The 26,537-nt window shown below is 37.5% G+C and overlaps 1 protein-coding gene across 1 annotated transcript in view; it reads left to right on the forward strand.

Annotated features, from left to right (window-relative positions):
* Positions 1-26,537, forward strand: part of Spag16 (sperm associated antigen 16) — an 883,930-nt gene that overhangs the window by 427,694 nt on the left and 429,699 nt on the right. Inside the window, exon 12 of the mRNA XM_048459370.3 lies at positions 16,568-16,753. Coding sequence (XP_048315327.3) covers positions 16,568-16,753 — 186 coding nt within the window. The remainder of the gene's footprint in view (positions 1-16,567; positions 16,754-26,537) is intronic.

Here is a 26,537-nt window from a genome sequence, read left to right on the forward strand (position 1 = left end):
TTTGTTGAAAAACCACATCAAATACCTAGGTCTGACAGCTGTGAGCACACATGAACAACAATGATGGTAATGTTCCTATTGTTGCACAGCGACCCAATGGTCCAGAGGGACACAGCAGCAAACAGTCGCTTTTCTAAGGGAGAGTTGGGAGAATCCTGTAGCTATGTCTCTGACAGTCAGAATCCCACTGTTCCTTTTTATTGAGAACATACTGCTATTGTGTAACTTGTGTTTCTGAGGAGCTGAGGGCCACAGATCCAGGAGGAAAACACAGTGAGGCCAGTGAAAAGTGAACACAGTGCCACAGAGAATATCCCTTCCCTCACGCCTACAATGGAGCCTGATGCTTATCCTGAGTGACTGAACAAGGGTCAATCTCTATGTGCATTGACATATGATTTACACGTATGATCTGGGATGATAACTGTATTTCCCTTTCATTGTTTTATTCTTTTTTCTTTTAATTGTTAGAAACTTCAGAACTTTGTAAAATATAAAGGATGAAAGAACTATCAGTTCTTATCATAAAGCCAGCAGCTTAAGTTATTTTGTCTTATATACTTCATAAACCATATTTCTCAATCTTGAAGAATTTTGCAGCTTGTTTAAAATTTTAGAAAGCTGTACTTTGCAGTGATAAAACCATCTATATTTAAAATATTAATTAAAATGCAAACCTACAAAATTGTTTAGGTTCATGTAACTTCAAACTTACAAGCACTCTTATACTCCCAACAGTACATTTGAGACTTGAAAAGAATAAATATTTAAAAAAATTTGAATATTTATTATAGGTAAAACTTTAAAAGAAACCTAAATTCCTATATAAACTATTTTCTCAACACATTCAGTATAGTGCTGAATAAAACTGCACAAAATCTACTAGATGCATTATTATTATACTGATCCACTAAGAAAGCCCTAGGCTTATTTTTCTAATATTTCCATGAACAGCAAAATAGATGTTTTTTCTAAGTATATTTCAACATAGCGGAGAGAGTAATTCTAAAAACTAAAATTTGTCTCAGTGAAAACTCATTACTCCACCTCCTCCTTCCCTCTTTCAACACTGAATTATCTATTTCAAGTAACCTCCCAAGTTGGCATAGTTGGACTGCACAATTCTCTTGGTTGTAAACCTCAATTTTTCTGCAGAACAAATTTCCTGGAACATTGTAGTTGGAATGATCATCACTGATCCCACAAACAAACAGAAAAGGAATTTTCTGTTTCATTGTTACATTAAAGTCTCCAAGCATAATGTTTCCTGCAAGTCACATGTCCTTAAGAATTTACAAAGTTTCTTCACTTTGGAATATAGTCTTAGTTTGACCTGTCCTGTGGAGAGGTGTAATTTGTCTCCTACAGATAATAATACTGAAAAACTAAACATTTTAAAAGCAGTATGGCTTTGACAAGAGATGTGACTAGAGCAGATAAGTTCTAATTGTGATTAATCTCTATTTTATCTTATATACCCTGAATGGAAAACTATTGCATGTTAAATTTAATTCACCTTATGCTGGTGGGTGAAGAACTCAGAGTTGATACTAAACTAACTGTCTATCACGTTAGAAAAAAATTCATCTCTAGTGAATGGTGTAGCTTTAGTGAAGGGTACCTGATGAGCACGTTAAGGTTTATGATATTGTGGGGTAATGTGGGATACTGCCTAGTCACGGATACAACTTTCCCATCCATTTCTGGGAACTATTGTGTTTCTACCAGACTAGTGAGTTCCTTGGATTTGATTGTCCACATGATGTTCCTGCTGTTCCTATGGGTTCTTTCTCTCATCTGCAGTAATGGAGGGACAGGAGAGTAAATTAGCTACATTTAAACATGTCTTAGATTAATGGTATTTAGGTTAGATAAATGGTATATAAAAATGGCTTTGTAAACTTAATTGCTCAATAGAGTTTCAGGGCAGGAATATAATATAACTCTTACTAGAGTCAGCCATGTATTTCCAGAAAGAAACTGATCTAATCAACAAGACTAATAACCACATGAGGCTAAAGAAAATAATTTAAAAATGAAACATGAGAAGCAAACAGCAAGGGTATTTAGCGCCTGCAAGTGAAAGTTAAATAAAATAAATCTTATATTTTAATACGTAGGCATCAAGTATAGTCTTATGCTCAATGCCAGGATTTAAGGTAGTGGGGAAAAGGTTGAAATAAAATGTTGAAAATTTATGTGCTGTTGAGTGAAGATAAACCAGTTATAAGCTAGAATAGAGTGGGTGTAGTTCTGTTGGTAAAATGTTTTCCAAGAAAGCATGAAGATCTGCTTTTCATCTCCAGAATCCTCGTGAAAAGGCAAGCATGACACCACACACTTCTAATTCTAGCACTAGAGACATGGAGTCACGATTAGGCAAGTCCCAGGTCCCACTGAGAGACTCTGCCTCAAATTAATAATGTGTATGATGTCTGAACAATGACTCTAGAAACTGACCTCTGACCTCCACATGCACGTGCATGTGCACTTGCACACACAGGGACATGTGCGCGCGCACACACACTCTCTCGCTCGCTCTCACACACACACATACACATACACACACCACCTGATGAAGCAGTGTACAGAGCATGTGGCAGATGGTAATCCTCCAGAAAGATAAAAAATGAAATGAAGTTGTTGTTCCACTCAAGTGTAAGACTCTAAGAGCGTGGTTCACAATCTAGGGGTCAGAAATTGTCTGATAAACTACATGCTTTTGTTCTTTGTGAGCCCATCAGGTATCTGGAATCACAGTGCATACATGGGACCAAGCAGGTGTATGCATGGAGGGATGGAATGTAAATGAGCTACCAATGGCAGAACCAAAGAGGACTGGTGTCATATTTGAGAGCATCTGTCATAAAGTGCTAAAGTCTGAGTGAGGCAAGACTACCCTACATAGAAGTGGTAAAAAGAAATAAAATCCTTTGCCATTGAATAATTGAGAAGGGGTTATTGGTACAGGGCTCAGAGGGACTCTGGACACACACTTGACACAGTCACCAATAAGAGTTCTGATGAGTAAGGACCACATCCCACCCTGGTACTAGGAACAATACCGTCTCTATTCCTGGTATAAAACTAGATGATCTTTTCGGGGAAGAAGGGATTCCCCGAAACTTACAGATTCTTCCAAACAGATCTTTCTGGTGATTCGTGGTAGGGCTGGGATACTGAAGGGAACATCCCTGGGTGGAGCTGCCTGAGAAGGGCCAGCACTCTACTGGGATCACTCACTGTGCAAAAGGAAAGAGAGAAGATATTTCAGAGAGTGAGTTTTAAAAAAACAGAATAATTTGTAAGAGTAATTAAATTTAGAAATGTGTGAGTCAATAAGATGGATTACAGTGCTCTCTGGTCTTGAGATTATAAAATCTGAAATACTGTCATTGTGATATCATCGTTGTGGAAAACATCCAATTTTATACCAGGAACAGAGACAGCGTTCCTCACCCATGGTGGGATGTGGTACTTACCACGAGAGCTCTCTTTAGTGGCAGTGTCAAGGGAGGGTCCATAGTCTCTCTGAGCTCTGCATCAATAGCCCCTTCTCAAATATTCAGTGGCAAAAATTCTATCTATCTATCTATCTATCTATCTATCTATCTGTCTGTCTGTCTGTCTGTCTATCATCTATCTATCTATCATCTATCTATCTATCTATCTATCTATCTATCTATCTATCTATCTATCTATCTATCATCAATCTATTTATCCCTTCCAGGTAGTGGTAGATAATAATTGTTGGTAATGGTTTCGCTATAGACATGACTGGGCAGTTTATTAGCAAGTCCCTAACCTAATTAGATAGTCCTAGGGCTCAGAGAGTCAGTGACCACTGATCTCTACATACATACACGCACACAGGAACATGGACACACCAAAACACACATGAACACATGGAGCAGCATACACATGCAAAGGAAATACTGTGCCTAAGTCTATTGGGAACTCTGCCCAAGTTTATACATGGGATGAAACTTCACTGTTCTTATCTTGAAGCAGCTTTGTGATCGGGTCATGGCAGCAGTGTGGAGAAAGGATCGTATTCCTTTCCACACGTATTTTGGGCTGCAAGTGTTGGACAGTGTATTCTGTCTCTGCTGACCTGGAATATATTGTCAAATCAATCCTCATAAGACTTGAACTTGATGCCACACTTGCGATTTTTTGGTTACGATGTACTCCTGAAAGTCAGAACAAAGTATATTGAAAATTTCTGCGATTCGGGAATTTTACTCACTTGGCTCAGAGGTCAAAAACAGGTGCAAAAGCAGAAGCTTCCCAGGAGCGCTTTTTATTGCAGGAAGAGCACATTGCTGTATTACAAGTTAGACTTGGAAAAAATGCCTTTGCTAAGTAGGGAATACACATGCAAGGCTGAGAGACCTGGTCTCGAGACTCATTCCCCTCATCCAGGAATGATTGTTAGTATGGAAAGCACAGATATCAAAGTAATCAGGTTTAATATTAAATGCAAGTCTACATTAGAAATGTTTATAATTCCCCACACAATTCCTGTTTTGCTCCTGTAGCAAGCCTGCCCTTCCTGTCCTTAGAATTAATATCTGATTACACCTCCCTAAGGCCTCCTGACACCCTGCTCAGAGCCTCATTCCATAGGACTGCAGGAACGGCCTAGTATTTGGTGGTTGCTTGTCCACCCAGATTCATTTTCTATTACTTTCTTTTCTTCTTGAGTGAAAAATACTTTAAAATCTTAGAATGTACCATAATTTCCTGCAGAATAAACCCATTCTTCAAATCACCTATTTTTGTGTTGTAATCATTTGCTTATATGTATACATTTTGATCAAATTGTCACCTTTTCAAGACTGTCCTGTCCTTCTCTGCCCACTCTCTACCCCATCACGTCCCTCCTCTTTATTTATTTGGTAAAATTTTTAGGGAATTCTGGCATTAATTAATTATATACTTAAGCAATGTACTAATACATGAAGTCACTGAAGAAAGCGTATATCTTTGTATTTCTAAAATAATAGTACATTTTGTGAATGTTAAACTGTATTTTAAATCCAAGAGATTATAAGCCTTTCGAACATGAATTTTTGAGAGATAATTAAAGTGAGAGATAGCTGGATAGGAAAAACAAAATAGATAATGCATAGATAATGCATGTAAATGGATTTCAATCTTTCCTAGCAGTGAAAAACTTCTGTGAGTTCACTAGTGATCCTCTTTGTCAACAAAAGAAATCTGAAGCTGTTCAGTGACCTAACTGCAGAAGTCCCCAAAGCATTGCATCCCTGAATCCACACTATAACGCATGGAGTTATTAGGTAACAATTCATCAAGCAATGGCTTCAGCAGTAGCATTTCACTGACAAGCAGAGTGTGCCTCCTTGTCTCTTTGCTCTAGGAAGGCGACTCCTGAGATAGTGTTAAATGCTGCAAATGAGAAGAGGGCAGTGACAGAGAAGACACACGAAGCAGAGACACACTTGTTTGTTCACTCAGGAGTCCTTGTTTGTTTTGTCCAATTTGATATTTATTTTTTGTTTGCTCACACCTTGTTATATTATATTATACTTTGAAACATCTCTAGAAGCACAATTTAATCAAACACTTATTAAAATTTAGTATGGGAAAGGCATAGTCAAAGAGCTGATCATTGCCAGCATGAAGAAACAGACCTTGTCTTTAGGAATCAAAGGCTAAAAATAATAAATGGCTTTGATAATGCTAAAAAATGAAGAACAAAGAAGAAAATGCCGGAGAAACAAAGTATTGAAGATATAATTTTAAGCAGGTTTTCAAACAAGTTGCGTGTAGGTTCTGCTCTGTGATAAGGTGGAAGTGGAGGAAAGAGTAAAGCTGTGGAAGCATTGGGTCATAGCTTCCCAGTGATGGGCAAAATCCACAGAGGCCCTGCGGGAAGATGGCTTTCTGTGCTGGTACCACAGGCGAAGATGGATTGAGTTGTCTAGCACTGTACCTGCAGCATTTTTATCAGCTGGTACATGAATCGATAAACCTCCTGGGTAAAATTTCAACACTTAGGTAGCCTTTCAGATGAGCAAGGGTCAGAAAAGACTTCTGCAGTTGGCTTATCCTACTTTCTGGGCCACTGCTTCCATATCTCTGCTCTTCCCCAGTCCTTCAACCAACCCACATCACACTACCCTTCAGATTCCCTGGCCCTCTTGTTCAAGTTTTGACTGCCTTGGCACCTGTCCCTGGAACTTGTTTTAGTTGTTAAATTCTGAAGGGGATTCTAGGACTCCTTTTTCTTATTTCCAGGACAGCATCATCAGTCCTGATTTGTTGAAAGTTGAATAGCCTATGAGTTTTCCTACCTTTCTACAACCTAAACAATTGCATCAACGCAAGATGTAAAACAGAAGAACATTTTTGTTGTGTGCAGCAAGATGTCTTACTATACAAATTTTTTTACCGTAGCAATACAGTAGTTTTACATTGGAATCTCTTTTCTTATTGCATACACCATGAATAGAATCTCTCAGTCAATAGTATGCTTTAAAGTGGAGGGGGGTACTCAGGGTTGGAGAGATAGCTCAGTGGTTAAGATCACTTACTACTCTTGCAGAAGACCTGAATTTATTTCCCAGCACCCAAATGATAACAACCTGTAACTCCAGTTCCAGGGGACCCAGCAAATTTTTCTGACCTTCATGGTCACCAGGTATCCACGTAGAGCATTAATATTCATGTAGGTAAAACATGCCTGCGTATGAAAATAAAATAAATCTGAAATGAATGTTCATATAAGATAAGCAGTCTATCACTCAACACAATGATAAGAGATAATGGGTGTGCCCATTTCTCTGTCTTTTCACGTCTCCACAATATATGTGGTTTAGAATTGATTTTATTGTAGGTACAGGTACAAGACCTGTACCTATGAGCTTACGGGGGCCGTTCTTGTTAAAAACATGAGATGTACACATCTATCTTAATGTTCTCTTGCTATGAAGAGATGTTGTGATCGAGGCAATTCAAATAAAAATCATTTAATTGGGGGTTTTCTTACAGTTTCAGAGGGTGAGTTTTTTTCTTTCTTCTTATCATTGTGGTAGGAAGCAGGCAGGCATGGTGTTGCAGCAGTAGCTGAGAACGTGACATCCAGTTCCACAGGCAGCAGGGAAGAGGAGCTCTAAACTTGGCACGGACTTTTAAAGCACAGAGCCTACTCCTAGCAACTCACTTATTCCAACATACATATATGCACACATTCAGAAAGAGAGAGAGAGAGAGAGAGAGAGAGAGAGAGAGAGAGAGAGAGAGAGGAGATTCACACACAACATCTAAAACAAATCAAAAACATGAAAAAGAAAAATACCTGTTTTTTGACTCTCCCTTGTGCTTAGCACCTGAAGGAAATGAGTCTCCTTAACATTAGCATGCCTTCACCTTTTCTATCTGAATTCACTGATCCTGCTGTATTTGCACATGTAATTGCACACTTATTTTACATGTGAATATATTGTCAGTTAGGACTTTTCACATATAGTTCTTAGCAACCAGGGGCATATATACCTGCCCTTTGGAAGATTTTGGCTGCCCCAGGGCATTTGGTGAGATGCTGGAGAAAAGCTAACTTACATCATTAAAAGAACATATTTTATACCCCATCTCACATGCGCTCTCTCTGTCTCTGTCTCTTTTTGTGTCTCTCTCTCTCTCTCTAACACACACACACATACATACCCATAGACACACACACAATCCCCTCAGCAATGCCCTGTATCTTCACAAGAACCAAAGGATACTGTGTTTCATATTTCAATTTTTAATACACATAATTTGAAAATATTTTAAAAGCAATATTCAAACTTATGTTTACATCCATAAGCTTTAATTTTATTTATTTATTAACTTTTTTAAAAAAACATAGTATCTTTTTCCATTATACTTAACAATTCGAGTTCCCATTCCCTCCCCTCCTCCCCCACTCCACATAAACCCCCATCCCCCCCTTACCCACTCTTCTGAGAGGGTAAAGCACATTGCATTGGGGAAGGTCCAAGGCCCTCCCTACTCGCTCTAGGCTGAGCAAGGTATCCCTCCAAAGAGAACAGGTTCCCAAAAAGCCAACACAAGCAGTAGGGATAAAACTTGGTGCCACCGCCAGTGGCCCCTCAGAGTGCCCCAGTCATGGAACTGTCAACCACATTCAGAGGGACTAGTTTGGTCCTATGCTTGTTCCTTCCCTGTCTGGCCAGAGTTGGTGAGCTCCCATTAGCTCAGGTAAACTGTTTCAGTGGGTGAACCCATCGTGGTCTTGACTTCATTGCTCATATCCTCATTCCTTCTACTCTTCAACTGGACTCTGAAAGCTCAGTCCAGAGTCCAATGTGGGTCTCTGCCTCTGCCTCCATTAGTTGCTAGATGAATGTTCTACAGTGATATTTAAGATTATGATCAGTCTGACTACAGGGCAAGTCAAGATTGGGCCCCCTCTCCTCTATTGCCCAGGGTCCTAGGTGGGGTTATCCTTTTGGATTCCTGGGAATTTCTCTAGAGCCAGATTTCTGCTAATCCCATAATGGCTCCCTCAATCAAGACATCTCTCTTCATGCTCTCATCTCTGTCCTTCCTCCATCTTGACCATCCCATTCCCTCAAGTTCTCCTCTACTCTCCTCCTCTCCCCTCCTCTTTTCTTCTGACACTCCCCTCTCCCCCCACCCCATCCCAATTTTGTCAGGTGATCTTGTCTATTTTGATTTTCTAGGTGAACTTATATATGTTTTTCTTAGGGTTCACATTGTTACTTAGCTTCTCTAAGATCATGAACTATAGGCTCAATATTCTTTGTCTATGACTGTATTCACTTATGAGTGAGTACATATCATGTTCATCTTTTTGGGTCTGAGATACCTCACTCAGGATGGTGCTTTCTAGTTCTATTCATTTGCAAGCAAAATTCAAGATATCATTGTTTTTCACTGCTGAGTAGTACTCTAATGTATAAATGTGCCACATTTTCTTTATCTATTCTTCAGTTGAGGAGCATCAAGTTTGTTTTCAGGTTCTGACCGTTACAAATAACGCTTCTATGAATATAGTTGAACACATGTCTTTGTAGTATGATTGAGCATCTTTCGGGTAGATGCCCAAGAGTGGTTTTGCTGAGTCCTGAGGTAGGTTGATTCCCAATTTTCTGAGAAACCATCATACTGATTTCCAAAGTGGTTGTACAAGTTTGCATTCCTACCAGCAATGCAGGAGTGTCTAACTTATTCCACACGCTCTCCAGCATAAGCTATCATTGGTGCTTTTGACCTTAGCCATTCTGACTGGTGTAAGATCATATCTCAGAGTTGTTTTGGTTTGCATTTCCCTAATGGCTAAGGATGTTGAATATGTTCCTAAGTGCCTTTTGAACATTTGAGATTCTTCTATTGAGAATTCTCTGTTTAGTTTTGAATCCCCCCTTTTTTTATTTGGGATATTTGGCATTTTGATGTCTAAATTCTTGAGTTCTTTATACATTTTGGAAATCAGTTCATTGTCTGAGGTGGGGTTGGTGAAGATCTCTTCCCATTCAGTATGCTGCCTTTTTGGTTTTTTGACTGTGTCCTTTGCTTTACCGAAGCTTCTCAGTTTCAGGGGGTCCCATTTGTTTATTGTTGGTCTCAGTGTCTGTGCTACTGGGGTTATATTTAGGAAGTGGTCTCCTGTGCCCATGCATTGAAGACTACTTCCCACTTTCTTTTCTATTAAGTTCATTGTGTCTGGGTTTAAAAGGAAGTCCTTAAAACATTTGGACTTGAGTTTTGTACATAGGAATAGATATGGATCTATTTTCATTCTTCTACATGTTGATATTCAGCTATGTAGGCACCACTTGTTGAAATTTTTTTCTATTGTATAATATTAGCCTTTTTTGTCAAAGGTGTGTGGATTAATATACAGGTCTTTGATTCCAATCCGTTGGTCAACCTGTTTTTCTGCCAGTATCAATGTGTTTTCATACTGTAGTTCTGTAATAGAGCTTGATGTAAGAGATGGTGATGCCTCTAGAAGTTCCTGTATTGTACAAGATTGTTTTGGATATCCATATGAAGTTGATTATTGTTCTTTCAAGGTCTGTGAAGTATTGTGTTGGTATTTTGATCGGGATTGTATTGAATCTGTAGATTGCTTTTGGTAGAATTGTCATTCTTACTATGTTGATCCTATCTATCCAAGAGCATGAGAGATCTTCATATTTCTGGTATCTTCTTCGATTTCTTTCTTCAAAGACTTAAAGTTCTTGTTTAATAGGTTTTCCACTTTTTCTGGTTAGTGTTACCCCAATATATTTTATGTTATTTGTAGCTATTGTGAAAAGTGATGTTTCCCTGATTTCTTTCTCAGCCCCAATATCATTTGTATATAGGAGGTCTACTGATATTTTTGAGTTGATCTTATATCCTTCTACATTATTGTAGGTATTTATCAGCTGTAAAAGTTCCCTGATAGAGTCTTTGGGGTTGCTTATATATACTATCATATCATCTGCTAATAACGAAAGTTTGACTTCTTCCTTTCCAACTTGAGTCCTCTTGATCTCCTCTTGTTGTCTTATTGCTATAGGCAGAACTTCCAGAACTACTATGTTGAAGAGATATGGAGAGAGTGGACAGCCTTGTCTTGTTCCTGATTTTAGTGGCATTGCTTTGAGTTTCTCTCCATTTAATTTGACGTTGTCTGTCGGCTTGTTGTATAATGCTTTTATTGATTTAGATATGCTCCTCTGTATCCCTGATCTCTCCAAGACCTTTACCATTAAGTACTTTTGGATTTTGTCAAATGCTTTTTCAGCATCTAATGACATGATCGTATGGTTTTTTTCTTTCAGTTTATTTATATGATAGATTACATTGATAAGTTTTTGTATGAAGAACCACCCCTATATTTCTGGGTTGAAGTCAACTTGATCATGGTGGATGATTTGAGTATTTAGCATCCAAGTTCATATTTGAGATTGGTCTATAATTCTCTTTATTGGTTGAGTCTTTGTGTGGTTTTGGTATCATGGTAACTACAGCCTCATAAAAGAGTTTGACAATGTTCCTTTTGTTTCTATTATGTGGAACATTTTGAGGAGTGTAGGTATTAGCTATTCTTGGAAGCTCTTCTAGAATTCTGATCTAAAACCACCCAGCCCTGGGATTTCTTTGGTTGGGAGGTTTTTGATGACAGCATCCATTTTTTTGCAGTTTATAGGTCTATTTAATTTGTTCTCCCAGTCTTGATTTAATTTTAGTTTATTGTAGCTATCTAGAAAATTTTTCACTTCTTCCATGTTTTTAATTTTGTGGAGTACGGGTTTTTGTGGTGTGGCCTAATAATTCTCTGAATTTTCTCAGTGTCTGTTGTTACGTCCCCCTTTTCATTTTTAATTTTGTTAATTTGGATGTTTTCTTTCTGCCTTTTGATTGACTTGAATACGGGTTTGTCTATCTTGTTGATTTTCCCAAAGAACAAGCTTTTTGTCTCATTGATTCTTTGTATTGTTTTCTTTGTTTCTATTTTGTTGATTTCAACCCTAATTTGATTATTTTCTGTCTTCTACTCCTCCTGGGTGCTTCTGCTTCTTTTTGTTCTAGAGCTTTTAGGTGTGATGTTAAGTCACTGATGTGAGCTTTCTCCACTTTCTTTATGTGAAAAGTTAATGCTATGAACTTTCCTCTTAGCATTGCTTTCATAGTGTCCCATAGGTTTGGGTACATTGTCCCTTCATTTTTGTTGAATTCTAAAAAGTCTTTAATCTTGTTCTTTATTTTTTCCTTGACCCAAGGAGTGGTTCAATAGTTCATTGTTCAATTCCATGAGTTTGTAGACTTTTAGGGAGTAGTGTTGTTAAATTCGAACTTTAAATCATGGTGATCTGATAAGATATAGAGGGTTACTCAATTTATTTTTGCAACTGTGGAGGTTTGCTTTGTTACATAACATGTAGTTAGTTTTTGAGAAGGTTCTGTGAGGTGCTGAGAAGAAGATTTACTCTTTTATGTTTGGGCGAAATGTTCAATAGGTGTCTGTTAAGTCCATTTAAGTCATGACATCTGTTAGTTCTCTTTTTTCTTTCTTAAGTTTCTGTTTGGTTGAGCTGTCCATTGTCGAGTGTGGAGTGTTGAAGTTTCATAGTATTAGTATGTGGAGTTTGATGTGCAATTTAAGTTTGAGTAATATTTCTTTTGCATATCTGGGTGCTCTTGTATTAAGAGGCATAGATATTCAGAATTGAGACTTCATCTTGATGGATTCTTCCTGTTATGAGTATAAAGTGTCTTCCATCTCTACTGATTGACTCTAGTTTGAAATCTATTTTGATAGATATTGGGATAGCTACATCTGCTTGTTTCTTAGATCCATAAGATTGGAATACCTTTTTCCAAACTTTTACTCTGAGGTAATGTCTGTCTTTGAGGTTGAGGTGCGTTTCTTGTATACAGCATAAGGGTGGATCCTTTTTTGGTATCCATTCTCTTAGCCTGTGTCTTTTTATTGGTGAATTGTGACCATTGTTATTAAGAGATATTAATGACTAGTGGTTGTTAATTCCTATCATTTTTCAGTAGTAGTGTTTGTGTGTTTCCCTTCTTTGTTTTTTTTCTGGCTGGTGGGAGCTTATCTGTTGCCAGTGATTTTGTGGGTTCAGTTAGTTACCTTGGGTTGGAGTTTTCCTTCTAGTTCTTTCTGTAGGGCTAGGTTTGTTGATACGTATTGTTTAAATCTGTTTTTTGTCATAGAATATCTTGTTTTCTACATCGATGGTGATTTGCTTGGTATAGTACTCTGGTCTTGCATCCATGTTCTCTTAGAGTTTTGCCGCACATCTGCGCAGGATCTTCTGCTTTTCATGGTTTTCTTTGAGAATTATGGTATAATTCTGATAGGTCTACCTTTCTGTGTTACTTGACCTTTTTCTTATGCAGCTATTTGTATTCTTTCTTTATTCTGTATGTTTTGCATTTTGATTATTATATGGCAAGGGGACTTTTTTTTATCCAGTCTATTTGGTGTTCTGTGCTTATTGTACTTTCGTAGGCATATCACTCTTTAGGTTTGGAAAGTTTCTTTCTATAATTTAGTTGAATATATTTTCTGTACCTTTGAGCTGGAGTTCTTCTTCTTCATCTCTATTATTCTTAGATTTGGTCTTGTCATGTTGTCCCAAATTCCCTAGATGTTTTGTGTTAAGAATTTGTTGGATTTAATAGTTTTTTGACCAATGAATCAAATTCCTTTATAGTATTTCAACACCTGAGATTCTCTCTTACATCTCTTGTGTTCTGTTGGTTATACTTGCCTTTGTAGATTCTACTCATGCACCCAGATTTCCAATATCCAGAATTCCCTTGGTTTGTGCTTTCTTTTTGCCTCTGTTTCATTCTTCTAGTCTTGAACTTTTTGCTTCACCTGTTTAGATTGTTTTTTTTCTTGGTTTTCTTGGGGATTTTTTTGAGAGATTTATTAATTTCTTCCAATTTTTGTTTGTCTTTTTCTCCATTTCTTATGGAGTTTTTCACGTCCTCTTTAAAAGTTTCCATCATGTTCATAAAGTTACATTTAAAGTTATTTTCTTTAACTTTTTCTGGGTTAGGATGGTCAAGTCTTCTTGATGTGTGACCACTAGGTTCTGGTGTTATGTTGATTTTTATGTTGTTGGAGGAATTCTTGCATTGGTGCCTACCCATGTCTTCCTTCAAATGAGGCTGGCAGTGTCTTTGTGTCTTGCTTCAATCCTTGCAGTGGCTGTCTTTGTCTTGGAATTGTTTTTGGTCTGCTCTGCACTGTCAGTGTCCATGTCTCAGGGAGCCACTGAGCTTTCTCTCTTGGTTTTCTCTTCTGGTTTACTCTCTTCGTCCTCTCTCTTGGTCACCTCAGTGTTATAGCCAGCTCTTGCCCACCCCACCCCCGCAGTAACATAGAAAGCTGTGTTTCAGAGTTCTGCCAAGGTTGCAGGAGGGTAGGTGAGTTTGGAAGTGGGCTGGGGCTAGCTTGAGGGGTCGGTGGATGGGGGTGGGTATTGGTGTAGCCTACCTGCAGGAAGTTGTCCTGCTGGCTGGCTAGAGAAGCCAAGATAGATGTGGGAGGGCCTCAGAATTTTGTCCCACTATGGAGGTGTCCCACCATATAGCTGTTCACTCACCTCTTGTTCCCCTCACTGTATTTCAGAGTTCCACCTAGGTTGCAGGAGGATAGGTGAGTTTGGGGGCAGTATGAAGCTAGTAGCTTGCAGAGTCAGGTTTCCATGAACTTTAATTTTTAAAACTTCTGAAAACATTACTTATTTTTATTATTAAATATCAGCTTGTAATACTTATAAGGAAATGGCAGTACAACATCCCAGTTGTATTTTAAATTAAAAGAGAAGTATATTAAAGTTATGTGGAGAGTTCTTCAGCCACAGGCAAAAAAAAACTCAAAAGTAATTCTCATCCCAGACCAAGGCTTTGATCCATGATAGCCTGCTAACTCATAAAAAAAAGCCAGAGAAAAGGAAGAAATTGTGTTATGTTGTGTTTAAAAATTTTAGATTAATGTATTTTTTATTGTTTGGTGTTCAACAGCAAACTCTAAAAGTGTAAATGGCAAGTGCATGAATGAGCAAACGGTCGCTACGAAGCAAAGAATATGTTTATTTTCTCTCTTGCTGTGGAACATGACTGCCATAGAGCAATTCTCAGCTGTGCTAACTGAAGGGAAAGTCTTTGCTGACTTTAATGGGAATGTCTTCAGTCCATATAATCTACTGTGCCTGCAGCATTTTCTAGAATTCCTTGTCAGGGCTGGCCACTGCCTCTGTATAAATGAAAATTTCACATCCCACTTAAAATAAAAAGAAGCTCACTATTAAAAATCAAATACCTTTACTATATTGACATTTCTTTTTATAATCTGACTAAAATATAACTATATCACTTCTCATGTTTTTTCCTCCCTCCTCACCTCCTGTGTGTGACACCTCCTCCCTTCCAAACCCCAGCCTCCCTTCTTTAGCTATTATTGTTATATATTCAAACAAAGGAATAAGCATACACATATAACTTGCTGTTTCCATCCAGTGTTGCTTGCATGTACATGTTTCTAGGGCTGTTCCTTGGTATGGGATAACCAATCACAAGGGTTGTTGCTGGGGAAGAATTTCAGCAGTTTCTAACTGCCTATAGCTCTTCATCTAAGGGTGAGGCTATTGAGGCTTTCCCATCAACACTGGTATGTGAACTGTTGTTAGAATTGTTCATGTCTTGTTTAGACAGTCATGTTGTGGAGATTTAATAAATGCCACTCCATTTTATACACAGAAGACATCATCTAACAGCACACTTCTGGTCCTCTGGCTCTTAGAATCTTTCTTTCCCCTCTTCCATAATGTTTCCTGAATCTCGGGTATGGACATTGTGTTGCTGATATATAAATTGGCACCAACCTGTCACTTGTTCTCCACATTTTGACTAGTTGTGGCTTTTTGTGATCATCTCCTGCAACTTTGAAATGACACTGCCTTGAGATCTACACTTATCAGTGGGGATAAAGATTAGTATTTAGAATGCAGTTAGGATCCATGCCGGTTTAGGGAAGTGGCAGTAAATATACTTTCCTACTCTATTCATAGCTTAACTTTATTCACACATTCATCCAATTTTACTAATTTACAGTGAGTTGTTTTCTGAGTACCCTAACTAACCAAGCATGATGCTTAAAGCACCCAGAAAAGATGTGTTTCCATGATGAAACACAGGCTGAGGCAGAGGCCATTATGAGTCAATGGGTGAAAGCTACCAAGGAAGCACAAAGAATATTCAAGATCAACTCACATAAAGATAATGAAAGTGTAGTGTGTTTCCAGCTGCTGTTTAGTCCTACACCCCAGAAAAGCTAGTTGCTCCTGATCATTGTCAAAAACCATTTCCTTAAACTAGATTTAGTGTCCACTCTTTGAAAGCCACAGCTTTGAAAATACCTGCTAATAACTTCAATAGAAAAATTCAAAGATTCATTGTCAATTACTCGGTATCTTAAAAATCTCACTTTAATGATATAGCACAAAAAAGCCCTGCCTCATTCCACATCTTCTTGAAGAATTTAATCAGTGTTACATGGGTCAATGACAACAGTTTTCTCCTCGTTGTGTTTTTGAAGGGTCCTAACACATCTAAACAGTTCGCATTTTGAAGTCTCCCTTTTCATATAGTGTAACACATGACCTTGAACTCAACTCAGGCTAGAAAGGAAAGTGTTATTTTGGTAAATTAATCAGAAGCACTCTAGAAGATCTAATTTAAAAAGTACACATTAGCTGTTTTTCTCATGGTATGAATTCCTAATCAATCAAAGTAAATAATTGTGTAGACTCAAACATTATGATGAAGCCTAGCCATTTAAGTGTATAACCAAAGCAAACAAGCCTCAATTAAACACACACCTCTCATAATAGAATATATATGTACAAATATATGTATGTATATATATATATGTGCGTGTGTGTGTGTGTGTGTGTGTGTGTGCGTGTGTACACATGGTTCAAAGAAAAGCATGAATGATTTTTTTAAACAACTTGTCTTCTTGTTTTCTTGAAAACAGTGGCAACAAGTTGGCTACTTCAAGTGGTGATGCCACAGTTAAATTATGGGACCTTTCAAAAGGTGAATGCATGCTGACCTTTGAAGGACACAACCATGCAGTATGGTCCTGTACATGGCACTCTGGTGGTGACTTTGTGGCCTCTGCCTCACTGGATATGACCAGTAAAGTCTGGGATGTCAATAGGTAAGAACTACTTTGAAATATTATCGATATGTATTGCTATGCATCTGCATGAATAAAGTGCGCCGTTTTCCTCAATGTTGCCACTGGGAAGCTTTACAAGAAACTGTTCATTGCTAAGATTACAGAGAATGGTGTAAATAATCTTTATGAAATCCATTTCTAACTCTATTGATCTTTGTTGATATAATAATTCCTTTCTGAGTGTTGAGAACAAGATCAAGCCCGTGTTAAAAGATTGGGGCTGCATCAACTGGAAGCCATTTATTAGAAGTGGATAGAAATGAATATTTATTTTAAGTAGCAATTTTGCTACTTAAAATAAGATACAGGGGCTGCTGTATCTCTGCAAGGTGGAAGTTTCTTGGCAGTTGTGAATATTCTAGAATTCGCTTACGTTCAATTTTTATTGATAGGTTGGTATGTTTTTCCAAATCAATAATTTTTAGTAACTCACAAAATGTAAGATATTCCAGATGTGAGAGTTTTATATTTATCTTAATTGAAAACAGAAACCAATATAATTTGCAATACCAATTACAGTGTTATAATATATTAAAAAGACAAGTAAGTTGCAAAAAGAGCATATTAGGATACCATAAAATAACTTAAGTTTTTCAGCTTTGAGGTTATCTGCCAGACTTTGAGCCTTGTTTATTGTTGAAACTATGTTCAGGTTCCAGATTGTGGGTGATGCCTCCTGGAATGATAGGCAAATTATTTTATTATTATATCCAATATAGCTTATTTTGGAAGAGAATTATGGAGCCACCATAAAGACTGAGACTTAGAGTTAAGTCTTAGACATGCAGTTGGTTCCTTAAAAACTCCCTCCAATCTTTTCTGAGTTATGAGTGGCATCTTGAGAGCAGAGGACAATTGGGTGGCTTGGGGCTGTTATCAAGTTTCCTAGGAAGCTTCAGTCAAAGGTTATCTTAAGTTCTACATATACGCTATTTCCTAAGGCTGTGCAGCAGCTGCTTAGCTCCTTCTCTCCGTGCTGTGCTCTGTTTCCTTGATGCCACACCAGGCTCTGGAAACGTCACTAACTGATATGTCCAGCTCGACCCAGAGCTGGTGCATGCAGCAGATAGTGATTCTCATGATGGGAGAGGCCTTCCTTCTTACTATCCTTTTCCCCTGAACACTTTGTGGACTTTGCCATCAGCCCACCCACTGGCTTTACCATGACAATACTGTTCTCATCACAGCAGCAGAATCCACTGACAAGTTTCTTTCTACAGAAGCAGCCTCATTGGGACACCATGCAGAAATGGAAGACCTCAGCTAGCAGATATTGCTTCTCCTTGGTCTATGTTCCCTGTCTTCTCAGAATATAATCTCTAGGCAAAGAAACCCATCACCAGCATAGAAATGCTATCTCCTCTGAGGAATGACCTTTGGCCACTTCAACTGTGGGAATCTCCTTCTTCAATTCTGGGGTTTTGGTGAATGCTACACAGTTCAACGTCGTTTCTACTGAATTTCCTTTGTCATTACAGTGTTCAGATTGATAAGTCTTCCCTGATAGAGTTTGTCTGTTCCTTAACATTCTTTTCTTCTCATTAGCTAGTGTACAACATGCATAGTTTTCAGTCCTATCTAGTAATCATTGATCATTAAGGTAATGGTATCAGCTTTTGGCCCTTACTAGACCCTCACAGATTCAAATATAAGGAGATAAATAACATAATCCATCTAAAAGGAACAGCTAACTAAATTTTGCATATCCTGTGGTAAGAAAGTGTGGTTCTGAGTGATGCATTTCTACCCACTTCTATCTAAACAGGGCAGTTGTTTTCTCAGTGGGGCATAATATTTTTGTAATAATCAACTTGATGCAAAATTCCAATTATGCTATGTTTCTATATAATATGATCAGGCTTCATCAATATTTACAATACTGAGTAATTGGAATTTCAGTACAAGTATCTAATTTTAATTTTTTTTTATCAAGTTTGACTTTAAGACTGTAGTGAATTCACACCAGGTGGTGGTGGCGCACGCCTTTAATCCCAGCACTTGGGAGGCAGAGGCAGGCAGTTCTCTGTGAGTTCAAGTCAGCCTGGTCTACAAGAGTGAGTTCTAGGACAGTCTCCAAAGCCACAGGGAAATCCTGTCTCAAAAAACCAAAAAAAGAGACTGTAGTGAATTCAAAATATATCTTCAAATCTATTAACAATTCAGAATGTGCAAACCCAGCTATGATGAGAAACTGCTTCCCAATGAGCCCCACTCCCTTTGGAACAATTTCAAACACTGATTTGACAACCTTCCCTTTGACTGTGACATAAATACTGTCCTCTCATTGATGTCCAGTAGATACTGACATAGCAGATCAAAATTACTCTCGATTAATGTCAAAAATCTTCTAATTTAAATTGTCTATCAATACCAGGATCTCAATAAAATTCATCACCAATGGTGAAAACTGATACTGACTTTGAAGATGAAATATTGCCCACAGGGTCAAGTGAAGGGAGACACTGATTACTTCTGAGGGGCTGTTGATAGGTCTTTCAGAGATATAATCAAAACATCAAGCTCTACTTTGTAATTACCCAAAGATCAGAGTAATATAGATCTTGTCTAAACTATGAGAGTCTTGCTTTAAAGTCCCACAGGTTGCTTGAAATGGCTTAGTGACTTCAGGGGAGAGGTTACTTTTCTTGGTAATTTGGATGTTGACAGAAGCTGTGTCTTGCTGTGTTTCTTAGTCTTCTATGGATGTCATGTGGTTCCTAAGGACAGAATATTTTGAACTGATATATGTCGTTGTCATTTACTTTGGTGTTTGTCAAAACCTTAGGTCACTGGGAAGAATAACCAATGTAAATTTCCAAATAAAACTTCATACTTGCTAGGCAGCATTAAAATTTTCTAATCACTATCTATGTTTCTGAGTATTGTTAAAGCATCACCTACAGAAGTTCGTTAGCACATTTTGGTGGTCTTCTCAAGGATCATGCATATCCTTGATAGATGTATGTGTTTCAGTTAGAAATCATTATTTCCTGCTTCAATTTTAAGGTATGTCCTTTATTATCAATCTCTAAGCACTCATGCACACTTGAAACACACATACACACATGCACATGTGAACATGCACATAGCACATACATATTCACACACAATACATGCACACATGACGCACACACGTGCACATACACACACAGATACACATGAACAAACATACACATCACAGATGCACATGCACAATTTATCCTGAACACAGAGTGCTTCACATGTGACTATTTATTTGCACAAATGAATAAAGGTTGACTCCCAAGTACCTATGAAGTGTGTAGAGGAGGGGTTTTCATCTTCCGTATCCATAATCAAGTTGTGTTAAAATTTGTGATCTTATCCAACATGAATCTATGAAGTGATTAAAATTGGGTAGGAGTATTAAAAATGATCTCAGTCACTTCTACAAATAATTTATGTTTCTTTTCTGAGGAATTTACACAAAGCACTAATGAATAAGTGTTCAGGAGATTACTTAACAGTACTGGGCTGTTATGACATAAGGAGTCTTTCGGGTTCAATCACTGTCCTCAGAGAGATTATAAAGCATTACAAGATGTAGGGATTTGGAAACAGTCATAGAATTTGCAATGCATCTGCTCTCTGTGTTTCTGCATCAGGTATTCTGGGAGAGTCCTGGCTATTTTGTTCCAAGGTAACCGTATTTGGCTAAGTAGCCTCATCATATTGTCACCTCAGTGTTTGGAAGGCAGACCGTGCGCCTGTTCCACTTGTAGCTGGAAGGAAAGGGTTTGAAAACAGCCAAAATGTTGCTGAGTGTAGCTGCTTCAGCTCCTTCAACAAGAAGCACAAGGGCAGGAATTTAGCCTTTCATATAAAGAATAGAAAGGGACAGGGGGACTTGTAAAATTCAACAACTTCTCCCTCCCAAATGATGGGAAATAAATGTAATGGCCTTAATTCTCTGTGTATTGTTTCAGATGTCCTTGAAATTCTGTGGAGAAGGAAAACAAAGCAAGTTTAGGAATCGCATTCAAGTTGTAGTCTTCACTGTATTTTATTACTAGGAAGCAAATTCACCAGAAACGTGGGTTCGTGAGAAAATCATGTTGACAAAGAAACTATGAGCCTACAGTTAGTAACTCACTCATTCTGAAATAGTCCTTGGGATCCTAAATGTGTCCTTTAGTCACAAGGAGAAGGTAGAGCACAGATCCTACTGCAGATTTAACCACAGAGAAGAGTGGACAAGGAAAACCTGCTGAGAAACAAAGTCAGAACACATGCAAGGAAGCGAACAAAACCAAAGCAAACCCTAAAACTGCAAAGCAAACCAGCAAACTGGAGTGGGAAGAGCATTGCTCCTGCGAGCATGCCATGGCTCATGTAGAAAACTTTCTTCGGTGCCTTGGAGAAGTTCCTTGGTTTGCTTTGTAGAACTTTAATACAATCCCCAAAGCAGATGGTTTGCTGTTCCCACTCTTTCTCTCGGTTGCCATTTGTACAGCCACCAGCCCTCCCTTGCCCCATCATAGTGCATTGTGCATTGTGGTAGAAACAGACAGCAGAAACTATGCTTTGCCTAGTTGAGCAGCCTAAGTAACCACTCTGACCTCACAGGAGCAGTTTTAGTACCATCCACAGACCATGGATTACAGAATACACGCAGTGGCTGACTGTGATTTGAGGTGGTCTCCATCTCTAGGTCGAGAAAACATTAGCAAATACTTTGTCTGTGGAGAAAAATGTGGCATTGTGTTTTGGTAGGCAGAAAGGTAGTGGAGATGTTACTATTCATTTTTTTTCTTTCACATTTATTAGAAACTCGACCATCTGAGTGTTGTTTCTCAGCTTTGCTCTTTTTCAAGTGTGGCTGCACCAATAACTTCTATATAGCAAAACAGCAGTTAAACTGGTAGAAACCATTTCCCCTTTTGGATTTCCAGGGTACCCAATGGCCACACTAGTCTTAGAAGCCAGTTGTTTTCTTTTAAAAAAGGAGAGTGCAACTCTCTACCTGCTTGGATTGCAAACTCAGGAAAAGGGGAGAAGCTAAGTTATTACTGTCGTTTTATCCCAGCCTCTTTGCTGGGGTACTTGCTCCCACTGGTCCAATACAAGCCTCCTTTCAGTATTTTCTAGGTGATGTATTCTCCCTCATGATTTACTTTTTAGGCAGTGGGGACAAATCTTGCAGTATTTGCCACTGTTTAGATGGGGTCATTTTGTGAAGGTTCTGTGCTGGTAGTCAAACTCTCTCTCCTCATGTTATGCCTTTACATGTTTCAATATTGCCAGAGCCTATGAAATAGTAATTATCAGCAGATATACCTATAAGTATATTAATTTGTTTGCATAGGTTATAATGCTATAAGAGTGGTTGAAAATTGTTTAAAAAGTATAGTTATTATTCATGTAGCTCTATTAGTAGAACTATGATTTAATAAGGAGGAATTTAAAAACACCAAGATTTAAAGTTTATGTAGCCATGACTTTATTTATGGGAGGATTTAAAAGAGTCAGTTTTAATGAATTTAGTTAGATATTAAAATATAAATAGCATCTTCCATATGGACAGTGCTCCAGTTTCCTTCCTTCCTTCCTTCTTTTCTTTATTAAACATGTGTTTTTCTTACTTAAAATTGTTTTTGATGCATGTATATGCACAGACATAATTGTCTATATGTGCACCATGTGCAAACATGCACCTGTGGATGAAGTCAGACTGTTGGAACCGGGGTCACTGGTAATTACGAGCAGTGAGCACACCTAAGTACTGAGCCATATCCAACCTCACAGGATTATTATTTGCTTATAGATCCAACAGACAAGTAGTTACGCCTTTATCTAATGTAGTATTCTAATCACTACAGCAGTGTAATGGTTTGAATAAGAATGTCCCCATGAGTGCTTAGTCACCAGGAAGTGGGACTTGTTGAGAAGGTTTAGAAGTGTGGCCTTGTTGCAATAAGTCTGACCTTGTTGGAGGAACGGTACCACTGCAGGTGAATGTTGAGGTAGCAAGCGCCAGTGTGAGAACCTGGCTCTTTCTTTCTGTCCCTTGCTTGTGGTTCAGAGCTCTTAACTACCTCTCCGGTGCTACGTCTGCCCGCTGTCATGCTCCCCATCATGATGATCATGGACTAACCCCTCAAACCCCTGAAGCAAGGCCCCAGTGAAATTTTTCTCCTCTAAGTTGCCTTGATCAATGTGTCTCTTCACAGAAACAGAACAGAGACTAAGAAAAGTTGTAAAAATATAGATGATGATTGTATTGGGAAGAAAGAAACATACAAAATGGTAGAGATGAAAAAAATCATGGGAGATGATCAGACATTTTGGTCATGGGAAATGATTTTATTTTCAAGGGTAATCTTTACTGAAAAGCTGACTGATGTTTGGAAAGCCTCGATAAACTGAGACAACTAATCAAGCAGGTCCCCAGGCTCTTCTGAAATTTCTATGGTGATGTCAAAAAACTCACACAACTATTGAAAGGCGAGTGTGACAGCAGTAAGCTTAGCAGACAGTTAAGACCCTTGTGTGTGCATATTGCAAAAGGCCTCACAACCCATCAAATGCTTTTTATCTTCATTTTCAATTAAGTAGAAGACACTTGGTGGTTTTAAGCACAAGGTTCGATCTGTTTTATACATTAATAGATGGCTGTGGTGACTTGGGAAATTAGAGTATGGAGAGGAGGGGTAAAAAACAGAAGTGGAAACACCCGTTAAAAAAGCACTACCAAATCCAGGCAAAAGATGAAAAAGACTTGATCCAAGCTGGGGCCAGGGACAGTGGTAAGAACTCCATGTATCCTGGGTAAATACAGAAGAGAAAGCCAACAGGCGTCTCTCAGCTATTATGAGTGTGAGAGACAGAAAGCAAATGACCTGTTACATATTTTGATGACTAAAAAGCAAAAGGTTCATTCTCTTTATGCTGGCACATTTGGAAACTAAGTATAAGGAGGGAATGCCCTCTGATTTGTTTCTCTAACATTTCTAGGGAAGAGAATTGAATGTTCCTTCTGTCCACTGGCATCACTTCCTACTGAATTTAATAATTCATCAGTCAAACAAAATCTTGGGCCAGATGAGAGGAGAGAAACAGAAAGAATTAGTTAAAAGTAGGAAAAGGAAATGTGAAACATTAAGATTCTGGTCCAGGGAGTTATTCCTTGTTATTGAAATGTAGTATTCGTTTCTTTAGGACAAATAATATTATAAATTGAACTTCAAAATGAGAGAAAATTCTTAATTTTAGAACATTTTTTTAATAAAAAGTAATAAAACTGGGACTTGATATTTATAATATTAAATATTCCATTAGTATACTTCATGTTCATTGTGACTCACTCACAATGTTGCCAGTGCTGGTAAAAAAAGGACATATTGTACAATATTAATGATTTCAAGGCACAATCATGTAGGAAGAAGTATTAAGACTCAAGGGCATGGGCTATTTATGCATTAATACTTGTCTTGTGTTGTGAGGGTCTCCAATCTGCCTTGTTATACTAGAAAAAGCACCCAAGGCATGTATTAACTATTGCTAAAGTAATACTTAAAGCATCATTATGCTATATTAAAAGAAATGGTTAGGTACCTCTTGTGATTAATAATACGTCCTGTTCTACCCAATAATGATTTGACTTTTCTGTTTGCGAATGAATAGTGCCTCCCTGAAATATGGTCTGAAGAGTTACCTAAATGTGGAGCATAAGCAGAACATGAAAATATTTTGACTTTAATTTCTCTCTCCAAAAGAGAACACATTGCATGATAGAAGAAATATCTTTTTTTATAAGGAAAAAATGTCAAAGCCAAGGTTCATACTTTATTTAGAAAGTTTTAGTATGATTTAAAAATTTAGCAGTTCTTTCATAACTAATATGGCTTTGTCTGGATTTGTGAAGAACGCCTACAGCAAATGCCCACTGCAATAAACTTGATGCGAAAGTTCTTTTATATCAATATGAATGAATCAATAAGAGGATATATTTCATGAGTTCCTTGAAATTTAGACCTTTACACAAGATTTCATATAAATGAGCTGTATATTTCATATGTAACTTCCATTAAGTGACATGTATTTTCTCCTTGTTATCTTATATGCCAAATAAACTAGATATTAAAGAGAATTTGTGTGAATAAATTATCCCTTTACACAATCATATTATTTCATATAAATGAGTTGTATAGTTCATATGTAACATATATTAAATGAGATGTACTTTCTCCTTGTTATCCTATATGCGAAATAAACTAGATATTAAAAAGAATATGTGTGAATAAATGAGATTAAAGATATCCTAAGTTTGTAAAATATTTCGCATTATATTTTTACTTTATTACTATCAATCAAAAGAAATACTATTTTAAGTCAAATATACCATTCTTATTAAAAGTTGACTTAATAGAAGAAATTTTATTTTCCTCATTGCTAATGAACAAAAATATTTAATATATTTCTTTACTAATAGCTTTCAATGTGAAATTATAGTAGTCACAGATAGCATAATTTAAAAAATAAGAATCACATTTTTAATGGTTTAGGTTTATATATGGCTGTGAAAATTTGAGTATGCAGAATTTTATTTTCTATTCTTATTTTGTTAAATGAAGTGATATTAAACACTCAAATTAATCTTAAAATGATCTATAAATAATTTTCTATTTTAAATAGACAATGAAAATTAATTTTTACTTCTTTATAATTTATCTGAGCTCCAAAACACAAAATAGTTTAAAACCATTCACCTGAGTAAACAAGCACTAAGTTACAATATCCCACAAATGCTGCTTAAGGATTTATAAAGTAATTCTCATTGAAAATAAGTGTGAATATTCAATTCAATTGCTGGTTGATTGAGTTTGATGTCCATGTGCATCAAATTAAAATGTAAGAAATAAATTGTTGTACAAATAGCAAGAATTAACCTTTTGAAAAAAATGGATACTCCTTCATGGATGTCTTCATGGTTTGTTATGGAGTTCTCTTTATGTCGCACTGAGTGTAAATGCTTAGAGCACTAGGAAACATCATGTAGCAAGTGCTTAAATCATGTTACTTTCACATTGCCTGACATCGTTGTGAAAATCTCAACTTCTACAAAAATGCAGAGCTTGGTAACTTTTCTGTGGTGGAAATGAGAACTGAAGAAGGTGGAAGAAAATTCCTTTGAGCTCGGCCATTCAGCCACCAAGAAAACAAAGCCCCGTGGAAACAACGCTTCCAGCAGAGTTTTCCCTTCAAGAAAAATCATCTGTGCAGATTCCTCCTATATATTCTTGTGTTTTTTTACTAGACCACATTAAATAAGTACTAAAAACTTCTTTTTTAGGTATTTATTCTTCATTAATAATTTAACATGTGTCCCCTGTGGCTCTATCCCTGGATACTCTATGACCATAGCCCTGGAGCTGAGATTACATTCAGAACTTAATGTCAAGTATCCTACATGACTCTAATATTACACAGCTCAACACAGTAGCTGGTATCCACACTATACACATTATTAGACAAACTCCAACTCTGTCACTGATCTGAAGCTTAATTTCTTGTCTCTGTATCAGAAAGGAAGACCAATCAGAGTAAAGTTTCCTGCATTGGTAGTGAGCCTGCTTCCCTAGCTACTGCAAAAATCATGCAAGCTCAGGAGCCCACGGCAGTGAGGTGGACAATTAAAATGCCAGACCTTCCTGTCTTTCTGACATTGCTTTCTTCATTGGAGATTCACTTTCACCAGCTACTAGACACTTATCACATAACATCCAACTAAATGTCTTCACACGAG

Source organism: Myodes glareolus, chromosome 1 (genome assembly GCF_982192425.1).
Source record: "Myodes glareolus chromosome 1, mMyoGla1.1, whole genome shotgun sequence".
Taxonomy (NCBI): domain Eukaryota; kingdom Metazoa; phylum Chordata; class Mammalia; order Rodentia; family Cricetidae; genus Myodes; species Myodes glareolus.